A 12,265-nucleotide genomic window follows, 5' to 3' on the forward strand; every position below is an offset into this window, starting at 1 on the left:
AACCCTTTCTTTTATGCCGTTGGAGCAGTTGTTCGCACGTGAAAAAACGGCGTTCGACGTCTCGTGGCTTCAATTCATACGGTACCCAATGTCCTATCTTTCGGATCATTTCCATTGCTTTTAAACGATCGGATATGATTTGCTGAGTTACTCCAAGTGTATCTGCAAGTTCTTGTTGCGTTTGTCTTCGTCTTCTAGGTCAAAATTATCACTTTTGAACCGTACAAACCACGTCTGACACGTTCGCTCAGTCGGAACATGGTCACCATAAACTTCCACCAGAAAGCGATGACTTTACGCAGCTTTTTTCTTCATATTGAAGTAATGAAGTAACACTCCCCGCAAAACACTTCCGTTGGTACAAAATTCGACATATTCGAAGTGGCAAAAAACTATGTTGTTTACGCTTTCCAACGAATGTCTGGGAATTTGAAATAATAATAATCAAGTTAGGCCATCTGTTGTAAACTGAAGAAACATACCGGCACACCTAATATATTTCATTTATATTATAGAGCAAGTACTCTCATTTTGAGTTTATAAATAAATAGGTTTTGAAGAACAATAAGCTCTTCTATTCTGATGGCATTCATCAACACATTTTTCATTCCATCCACAGGTGGAATGCCTCGATTCACGGCTGCCGTTGCCGCCGCCGCCAACATGGCGCAGTATCTGTCACAGAGCCAGGGAGCGCCATTAAAGGGACACTCCGGTCCCCTGGTTGACCGGACGCATCTCTACTGGCCCGGACTGCAAGGACTGGTCACAAACCCGATCGCCTGGCGGGAACGACTTGGTTCAAGTAAGTACTGGGGGTAGTACTGGTTCATATCGGGTCATCGATGGTGTTTAGGCGTGTTCCGTTCGAACGAAATTAATTAATGCGAACGAAGCATTGATTATTGTGTAATTAAGGCATGCGACTCTGTGTGCATTTGTCTTTGGCGTGGGCTTTTGGTGATATCTAATGTACCGAACGGGAATTCCCGAACGGGACAAAGTGGAAGGATGAGAGCGTCAATGCTCGACGACGATTGTTTGCTTATTGAACCTCATTTAATTTGCGTTGATTCCTGAATTGTCACTATATTTCGTTTACAAGAAACTATTGAACAGTGCTTTAGTAAATATGTAATTTATTGAAAATTTCTCATTTCCAGCATTTGATCATTTTTGGATATTCATAATTTATGCAGATCATAACATTGATATCAGGGATGTCAAGCTTCCTGAATTTTCAGGATTTCCCAGTATTTTTGGCATGTTCCCTGATATCCTGATAAACACTCAATTTTTACAAATTATTCAAAGTTTTATATTTATTGCATATTCTTATACGGTACATAAAAATTATAGTTAAAAGTTTGATATGTATTCTATGTAATACCGGAACGCTTTTTTTCGCAAACTATTCAAAGTCTTTAGAAATGTATCTCATAATGATTCCGTATTATAATGAAGATTTTTTGTGGAAATGTCAAGAAATTTATAAACAAACGCTACGAAAATGCCGTTTTGAAGGAAATCGTGATGGGTGATAAAAAATTAATGAATTACAACAATGTTGAGCGGAAAAATAGGGTAACTGATACAAACCGGCAAAGCACGCCAAAAAGAACCCAAAGCACGTCTTCACTCGAAGAAAGTGATACTCTGTGTCTGATGGGATTGGAAAGGAATTATGTATTATGAGCTTCTTCCAAGCAACCAGTCGATAAACTTCCACAAATTCTGCTCGATAACTTAAAGACAGCAGAATTCTCTTCATCATAAGAACGTCGACTCAATAGACAGCATAAAAAATACCTTAAACAGTCGCAAACATGTTCTGAGAGAATAGAATTTTTAACCTGCGTGATAGTGATAGTGATTGTGAAACAAAACTGTGAATATTGAAAAAAATGTATGTCTGCCTACAAATATACTTTTATTTTCCCAAAAAAATCGGCAACGAACTTTCCGGACAACCCAATATGGGCTATCCTGATTTTTATTTTCATTCTTCCTGATTTTTGAACATTATAGTTGGATCATTGAGATTTTAACTAAGCTATCGCTGGTTTTTGTAGTGACACGATACTTTACATGGATTCCATAAATAGAAACCATGTCACTGCAACTATGATCCATCAAAGTCACTACTTTTCTCATCTTTCTGAAACACAAATTATTTTCGTCTTAACATCTAAACAATTATCTTTGAAGTGTCCGAACCAATGTATAGAGCATGTAAAGCGTCCATGACAATTTGGTGTTTTTCAGTTGTGGTTTTAGTTTTGGGTAAAAATGCGGCAAAAACTCTGTCACAAGAATCGATGTGTAAAATACTAAATTAAGTCCGTGTACATAAGCTATACCAATTTAGTTTTAGTAGCGTCATCTGTTGAAAAACCGAGAGATCTTATCCTAGGCTCCAGAGTAATAGTTTTTCACAATATCAAAAAACAGACAATCCCACTAGGCTTTTGAAATATTCTGGATCCACTTGGACAGAGTTCGGTAAATAGTTAATTGAATCATCACTCATTCTCGTACTCTTTGAATCGCTTTACTTATTACATTCATTTTACCCGAATGAAAATGCCTTACTATTATTGAATTGTTCAATAATTTAATCACATACCATGAAGATTGAATGATGGATTTCGAATTTTAATCAAACAAATAAATACATTTCAACAGGCAGACATTAATCCGGTGATGATAGATACTAAATTATTGATAACATTATTCTCGAGAGCTCAGTTTCATGGCATCTAGCAATATTATCTAGCCAAGCTAGAAATAAAATAAATTCGTGTTTTGTTTTTTCGCATGGCTAATTATCACAGTAATTATGAGGTCCATATCAGATTTTGAGTTGCTCTTCTGTTACACGCTCGTGCACATACACAGCTCAAATACGCCGCTCACTTCTGCTGCTGATGGTAGCGAATCTTACAGGCTTAATTGAAAAACACGCACGACCAGACGTTTGTCTGCCTGGAAAATCAATAAAGCAGAGATTTAACAGCTGTCTATCGGTCAATTATCTTTGTCGACAATATGATGGAGAACATCTCCCTTCAGGGAGAGAGAGATAGCGTGAGAGATCGAGGGAACGAGAGGAATGTCCTTCTGGGGATGTGGGGGGCTTTCGGCGGTGACCAGTTCGTTCAACATGTTTCGAATAATTGATGATCCATACAGAGGAGAAAGAAAAACTTGCCAAAGAGCCAACTCGGCGGAAAGAAAGCCCCACTCTCTGGTTTGCACGGCACACTGCATTGGCAATCTAATACAGTCCATATTGTCCGGTTGATGATGCTGCTGAGCGAGGTAGACATCCCGTAATTTCCACATCATTTGGAGATGCTCTGTATGCAGTTTTGCTACACCATCACTCGCACCTAATATATGAAGAGCCAGGATGGCCGAGCTATTCTCGGTTCCGTGCGCCCGGGGAAATTGGGTTCATAGGCACAAATTTTGCGACATTATCATACACACAGGATAACAGTGGACAGACGGCCCGGTGTGTAGTGCAGCATCAGGGATCATCATTATCCATCTATTGACATGCAATGGACGACTTATAATAGAGAGACAAAAGTCTCTTAATGTGTTTAGATCAGATATGCGCTCAGGCTCTGGTGTGGATATTCTATCTTCATGTGTCTCTATGGTGGTCACTGGCCATTGCATTGCACTGTGCGCTGTATCTCTGCATGGCTGGACTCTGTTCATCAGTGCCAAAGAATGCGTTAGACATATGGTTTTTCGAGTGCACAACTGCTCCTTAGTAGTGAGAATCCATTTTATCAGTGCTCTCGCGCATCCGGCAATTACGACGAAATCCCGATCCAAAACCTTGCTCTGCATTGGAACGAACGGTTGCCAATGGTCGTCTGATGGTGCTGTCAAGTGCTGGGACTAATGCGTTGCATTTTCACGAGGATTTTATTGGAGAGCGTGATAGGGTACGTATGTTCCCGGGATAGGGGCTGCAAATTTGGAGTAAACGAGGCTTTTAGAGTACAATGGGGTCGATAGTAGTGGCTAAGGTCGATATCGGTATTTTACACACCGGGGGCTGTTGGAACAGAGCCCACATGTGCAGTGCTCTTAAAAATAGGCTGATGGTCGGATATAAATATAGCGTTGCTTTTTGAATGCTAGTGCTTAACAGAGTCCGATGCCGGTGTTATGTTCGGATATTCATTTTGGGAGAGAATGAAAATACCCTGGAATGATTTTTTTTTATTTCTCGGATGATTTGGAGATAGTAAAAATTTGGTTTTTCAGCATAATATATTTGTTCCAATAATTTCCTGTACCTCGACAGTAGCTTTGAAAGGAAATCTTCTAGTCAGCATAGTAATATACAAAAAGATTGAGAAAAAAATCACGGGTTTTCCTAGCATTGATTGAGTATGTTTTTGCAGACACAGATATGAATAGACGAAATGGTTAACCCTAACTCAGTTTCTGTCAGTTCACAATAAATCATTTTAGCGTTAATCGTGGTAATAGAAATAAGCAGATATATTTTCATTCAAAATTAATATTGAATTTTCGGTATGAAGGTTACAACCGAAAAAAACGGACAAACGCGAAATGTTGCCATTGATTTCTTTCTAAATTTTCAAAATTGCACTAAATTACGTTATGAGTGTATAGAATTACAGAAGCCAATTCGCGTTAACGGCATTAAGCTTCGTGTGTTCGATTTGTGATCCGAAAACGATGATGGATTTGGTGCAAGAAACACGTAAACACCAATTTTATATTATAACTAGCTGACCCGGCAAACTTTGTCCCGCCCAAAATTTGTTGTTTGTTATCAATACCTTCAAACATTCACGTTTTCTTACTATGAGCAAGTCCATGGGTCCAATCGCAGAACTGTTCATTGATTGATCTTCTATTCGACCCCGTTGAATTCAGCTTCCACCCTAAAATTCCTAGTATTTCTAACAAAACTAATCATTATAATATCAGACTGTTTTCAGACACAATTCTCGTTCAAGATTTTTCAATCACTTGCAAATAACAGGTTTCTCAATTACATGGAATAAATGTTTGATACAGAAATAATAATAGAATAAAGACATACCCCTCCCCTCTTCTCCCCTTAGAAAGGGGTGAGGAATGTCTATTCACCATAGAAACGTTTCGTGTCCCCTAAAATCTTTACATGCCTAATTTGGTTCCATTTGCTTATTTAGTTTTCGAGTTATGCAGAAATTTGTTTTTCATTTGTATGACAGCCCACCCTAAGAGAGAGGGAGGAGTGTCGAACCACCATAGAAACATTTATTGCATCCTGAAACCTCCACATGCCAAATTTGGTTTCGTTTGCTTGAATAATTCTCGATTAATGTAGAAATTTGAGTTTCATTTGTATGGCAGCCCCCTAAGAGAAGGGGGAGGAGTATCTAACCATCAAAAACATTTATTGCACCCTAAAACCTTCACATGCCTAATTTAGTTTCGTTTGCTTGGTTAATTATTGAGTAATGCAGAAATTTGTGTTTCATTTGTATGGCAGCCCCCCCCCCCCTTAGAGAGGGTGGGGGGGGGGTGGAGTGTGTAACCACCGTAAAAACATTTATTGCACTCTAAAATCTTCACATGTCTAATTTGGTTTCGTTTGCTTTAATAACTCTCGAGTAATGTAGAAATTTGTATTTCAATTGTATGGCAGTCTTCCCTTAGAGAGGGGGGTGGAGTGTGTAACCATCATAGAAACATTTATTACACCCTAAAACCTCCATATGCCTAATTTGGTTTCATTTGCTTGGTTAATTCACGAGTAATGCAGAAATTTGTGTTTCAATTGTATGACAGCCCCCCCTAAGAGAGGGGGGAGGAGTATCTAATCACCTTTTATCATTTATTGCACCCTAAAACCTTCACATGCCAAATTTGGTTTCGTTGGCTTGAATAATTCTCGAGTAATGGATTTATACCCAAAAGATCCACTTGCACAAATCTGCTCACCTACACATCCTTCATCATCAAAACCATTGAAGATTGCCAACAGGTCGATGCTATCTACATAGATTTTTCAGCTGCCTTCGATAAATTGAATCATGAAAACATGATAGCCAAGCTCGAACGTCTCGGTTGTTCTAGCACTCTACTCAGCTGGCTCAATTCCTATCTGGTTGGTCACTCAATGTCTGTCAAAATCGGTGACACTATATCGAAGCCATTCTCATTCACATCGGGGGTTCCACAGGGCAGCCACATTGGACCTTTCCTATATTTACTGTGAACCTTATACTGAAATGTTTCAAGCTCTCATACGCCGACGACTATAAACTTTACTGCGTAATAACCTGTCCAGAAGACACAAATTTCCTTCAACATGAAGTCAATAATTTCTCCGAATGGTGCTCAACTAAACGGATGAGTCTGAATGCCGACAAATGCTCTGTCATTTCATTTGCTCGTAAACGATCCCCATATTAGATCAATTATACCATCGACAATACGTCTCTCAAACGTGAAACCATCGTTAAAGAGTTAGGTATTCTCCTAGATTCACGCCTAACCTTCAAAGATCACGTAGGTTATATACCCACTAAAGCCAAGACCTCTTGAGGCTTCATCTTTCGCGCTGCAAAACAATTCACTGATGTCCACTGCCTGGAAGTTCTTTATTGCTTGTTGGTTCGATCGTCCCTGGAGTATGCAGCAGTTGTATGGGCATCACATTATCAAAACGGTATACAACAAGTAGAGGCAATTCAACGTAAATTTATGCGCTTTGCTTTTAGACGATTGCCTTGGAACGGTCCTTTCAATCTCCCAAGATATAAGGATCGCTGCCAGCTGATCGATCTAGATCTTCTCATGAACCGAATAAATGTTGCTAAGGCTTACTTAGTGTCTGATGTCTTGCAATCTCACATCGACTGCTCTGCTTTGCTAGACATCTCTTGATGCGGGCTGAATGGACAGCGTAGAAAAAAAGAACAACTCGGGGCTCAACGTGTTAATTCGTTAGTTCATCTCTTTTTCAATATATCTTTTCAAAATGAAATGAAAATTGAAAATGAACTCATTGATAGAAATTTTTGTTGCCTCTTAAAAAGACCGATGGTTTGCACGGTTTTGTATAAGCAGTTGAAGATGGTTGGTCTTGTTCTTGCGAAAACAATTTTTTATTGCTGATACACTTGTGTTCGGTTTTCTTTCTTTGTTACTAATCCTGAACTTAATAAAGGCATCTAGCCTTGAGAGGGTCCTATATAAAAAAACAGCCTTTTTCCCTTTTGAGTAAAGTTATTGCTTGATTGCTGACCCGGGCGTGACATGTTTGTATTTGACGAACACACAGATGTCTAAGCATGCATTTCGAAGCGAACGTTTTCGGGTGAATAATTCGCGCGGAAACAACTGGTGAAAATTACACCTCTTCTACAATTAGTCTGAATTTTAGAGTCTAAACTTTAAATAATTCTTTCGTCACTGTTTGAATAAAGAACTTTTAAAAATTGATAGTTGACATTCGTTGAACACATTCGTTGCCGTGTTACATATATAATACCTCTTTTCTAGTTCAAATTAAATGTGATGTACAATTAGATTTTTGAAAAAAAGGAATTCATGAAATAAGTATCGAAATAAGATGTAATAAAAATATGCACATTACAATATTCGTTTTATGATTTATGTTACAGATAAAATGTTAAATCATGCAATCATATTCGTTGAAATATATAAAATATTTCATTGATTTTTCTCATTTTTTTCTTGCTTCATTGTATTTAGCATTTTCTTGTACAAGAGCGAAGCGTAAGATGCAAATCTTTCTCTGCTCTCTCTGTTTCTCTTTCTTTCATGTTAGTGCAAGCACTGTACTAAAGAAGCATTGTACACGTTCTGAGCATGTATTCTGAAGCAAATGATCTGGGCGCGATCGATCCACGCGACAGCTGGCGGTTTGCCGCAGGAAACGCAGTATTTATTGCGCAGTGGAATTTTTTATTACATAATACTTAAAATTCTTCAATCGATGCAAACATCTCATCGATTGAAGAATAACATCTTCAAGTTAGAAATTCCCATGTCTTCCTGTTGAACGTAGTCGTACGTTACTACTGAAATCTGTACAAACTCTTGTAAAACAGGAAAACAATATCACGATATCAACCAACAACAGCTTATCATATGTAAACTGAGCTATGTCCATGCATAAAATTCACGCGCAAATTTGCAGAAATAATATTAGGAAAAGTGCGCTCCATTTAGTACTTGGATTGTAGCCCAAACTGTCTCCGAAGGCAACAGTATTATTTTTCAAATCGAATAGCTGATGATGCGTACAATCATTTGTTTAAAATTTCTATTGCATGTTTGTCCGGGCAATCGGGCACAAAGCTCCCGTGTATTACGAGTAATTGATCTAATGAAAGCATCCACATAACTGTTGGCAAGCTTAGCCATAATCATGGATCATATTCCATGTTAACCACCGGGTACAAGCCATTCCAGAAACATTTCGATAATCTATCCTGCGGGAGCAATAAAAACGTATAACAAATCCAAAACACAGAATAAACATAATCAACTGATTAGCTTTCACCGCCCGTTGCCCGTTGCGAAAGAAGCTGATCTTCTTATCGAAGAATCGCAAACAGTCATTGAATCATAGCTGATCGATTCCGTGGCCCGGCCAATTCCGGCGAACGCTTCATATGTTCGAGAGCTAATATCATTATTCCCCTCGATTCAAACAGCCACAAAGTATTATATTACATTTAATTAGAGAGAACGCGCAATCACTAAGCAAACAAAATGCGACAACAGTCAGAGCGCGCGTAGTCAAGTGCCATATTGCAAACACGAATACGTCCCGTTCATGGCTTGTACGTGCATATTTGATTAGAAATGTGACTAACAAGCAAACACACTTCTATTACATCTAATTATCACAGCACGAGTGGTTCAGGCGCGGGGGCGCGCTGGAATGAATGGTATTGGGAGGTGTTGCCGGCGACAGATGGTTACGTGAGCAGCGTGAGAAATGCAAGATTTTGGGTGGTGATTCATTGAATTTTTGACAATTCAAACTGATGCGTGGATACTAATTTCATCTCGTCCCGTGGGGGTGTGTGTTGGTTCCCGGTTTGAAATACGACCAACTGGAGGCTCGAACACGCATATAAACATACCACCATCATACAGATGTGGATAATAACCATCGCAGACCATATGGCGCACAGAATTAATAGTTATATTGTGTTGATGATAATTAAATTTTATTTCGTATCTTTATCACAATTGTGGCTGGCTTGATAACGATTGTTCGACTCGTGTTTTGAGGCTATATTGCAAATTGTGAAAGATACGAAAAATGTAGAACAAACTGCGTGACAATCAAAACACCAGTAACTCACATTATATACCTTGTTTTCGACATCGAGCGTGCAACAATAGAAACACTGTCCACGAAGCAAAAAAATAAATGGTTCTGCAAATATGTTGGTATATACGAGACACCATCACGGAGACCCGACAAAGTAGCGTGTTCGGAAGACCCAAAAACAAACATAGAGGCTCATCATTTTGCTCGTTTATGGTTTTCAATTTAGATTTGATGAGTGTAAACGAACATTTTGCCATGCTTTTAATATTGCAGAATGTGTGCTCGGTAGGAGCCCAAAAACGGATTCCCAATGATGATGGGTCGAAGAGGCGTTGCCTTGAATTCGTTCGAGGGCAGGAACTCTGGGCAGTAGCGATGTCGGAAGTCTCAGCAACGGCCCCCCGAGTAATATATTCGGCAAGGAGAGGTTCATTTTTTCATTCACACACTAACACACACACTCACAGAATGAGGAAGACGGTTTCGGACGGGGCTCATAAATATACATAAAATACCAGCAAAATTCGCCCCGATGCTGCTTTCTCGTTCTTTCAACTCTTAACGGTTCCACGTTTGAAGCATGGCGGATCCTCTGTTGCTGTGCGATGATGATGCTCCATAATCATCCAATCACGAAGTATTCAAAAATCCATCTGCAGACGTTTATGTTCTAGTATTATAAACACACTCTTGTGCTACCCAGACACGCATAAGAGACAGGCGCAGACTCCACAGGCAACCTACACATGGAAATTCGGAGCGAGCAGGCGGCGAGAGGCGAGAAAAACGGGGAGAAAATTTATTCCGCTTATTTTCCTATACATATATACCTCCGATGTTCCGGGGGGTGTAAATGAGATTTTTGATTGCTTGTTTTTCTGCACAAGCAACTGGAAAACAGTTCCAGTGAGATAATCAATAATACATGGTTGGAATAGTGCAGGCCAAATTTGGCGAACGCCACAAGACACGATAAAGTTTAGTCGATATGATTGAATACGTTTCGATTTTCTTAAAGGAGTATCGATTAACATTTGAAATATAAAATTTGTAAAATCCATAATATGGGGAGATTGGTATGATATCGTTTTGAATCGATTGTAAGCAATTTGTTGAGTACAAATTGCGGCTTGTGGTATGACATCATAAGGATTGACAATGGTGGATTTAAAGTTGACTCTGCAAAATTTCGAAAACGAGTATAAATAAGAAGTCGGAAATATGGGTTCTAATCCATTCTTGTAAGAACCTCCTTAACGATTCTGCATTCCATTAGGGTCTTAACTAATTGAAACTAGCAATTGAGAGTAGTCTTATGTGTAAAAAGAAAAATCAATCTACAACTTTCAAGCAAAATAGGACTTTTTCCATTTACAATGTCTTCAAAAATAAAACAGATTGATTCAAATGCTTCTTTAATACAGGGCGGACTCGACTATATACAGTTTCTGATTTCTTCTCACTGTATATAATCGAATCCTGTATATAATCGAGTCAGAAAAAAATTTTTTTTTCAGTTTTTTTTGTACATATATTTTTTTTTTGAATATAAAAGAGGAATTTGATTTATGATTCATCCCCTTAAAGTCAGAAAACACCTTTCTCACATGAAAAAAAAAGAATTTATCCAGATTCTCTCTCAAGAGATGATAGACAATCATATTTGATGAAAAAATACTTCTACGCATATGTTCGAATTTCAACAATGCCAGAGTTTTTCTGTTTCGGACTCTGTTGCCTCAAACTGGCTCTACATTAAAAAGTATGCTACGGAAGACGATTCTGATACTTTCATTTGAAAGATTTGAAAGAAATTTTGGATGAAATAAGAAAACTAACTTTCTTAGCTTCATAGATAGAGGTAAACCTAGTTCAACAATGTTGTGGCCCCAACTTTGTAGAACAAAATGTGTTTCTATTTCTTAAAATAATCGATATAACGTTTTTTTTTCTAAGTTGCGTTAGGGCCAACATGAAAAAAAAGTTTTTGTTTGCTCTAACTTTTATATTTTAAATTCTACCTGCAAACTGTCTTCACAAAACTTTTAGAGCTAACTGAGACAAGCATTTTGCGATGCGACTCTATTTGTTTGCCGTTATTTTTGGGACAAACATATTGTTTTATTGGCGGCATTTGAATGGGCATATTCGGCTCTATATGATGTGACATTTTTAAATCAATGTAATTTTTTGTATTTGAGCAAATAAAATTTGAAAACATGAGTTTTTGGTAAAAAGAAAACATCAATAACTTTGAGTAAGATTAAGATATTGACTAGTTTTGCATCGCTAAATGTTTACCTTTATAAGCTCTTAAAGTCGTCCCAAAATAATATCGATGTAGAGGTTGAAATATAAAAATAAAATAAAATATCCCGTTTTCCATGGTGACCTTATCGCAACCAAGATAGAAAGAGCTAAAAACAACTTTATGGAAGATCTATATTCTCTAGACAAACACTGACTTCGACAAAGTTTTCATTAAAATGGAGCGCTCATTCCTATGTTGTCAAAAATAGGGTGACCAACATTTTAAGTGAAATCAAAAATCTAACTTTCTTATCTTTGAAATGAAAAAAAAGGCAGAATCTACGTATCATCAACCCAATAGATCCCATCTTCAGTTCGAGCAGTTTTGAGGTTTCAAAATACCAGATCCGTCATGGTTTGAGGTGCACTATTTTCGGCAGGGCGTCTTTCTCTTTGAAAATTGATATTAAGCTATGAAATGAAATCATAAATGGAAAATTTATGATCCACTTATTGTCAGGTAATATATAACATAGCATGTTATCCAGTTCATAGCACTAAGCATCAACAGAAATAGACCTGTTCAAAAATTCATAATTAACTTCATTGACGCTTTCTTATGGATATTTCATTTGATACATCACTTTGAATTGG

At 37.9% G+C, this 12,265-nt stretch overlaps 1 protein-coding gene across 1 annotated transcript in view; it reads left to right on the plus strand.

The window, feature by feature from the left end:
* Positions 1 to 12,265, plus strand: part of LOC129773942 (homeobox protein 10) — a 123,622-nt gene that overhangs the window by 28,238 nt on the left and 83,119 nt on the right. Inside the window, exon 3 of the mRNA XM_055777618.1 lies at positions 620 to 805. Coding sequence (XP_055633593.1) covers positions 620 to 805 — 186 coding nt within the window. The remainder of the gene's footprint in view (positions 1 to 619; positions 806 to 12,265) is intronic.

The sequence above is a fragment of the Toxorhynchites rutilus genome, chromosome 3 (assembly GCF_029784135.1).
Source record: "Toxorhynchites rutilus septentrionalis strain SRP chromosome 3, ASM2978413v1, whole genome shotgun sequence".
Taxonomy (NCBI): Eukaryota; Metazoa; Arthropoda; class Insecta; order Diptera; family Culicidae; genus Toxorhynchites; species Toxorhynchites rutilus.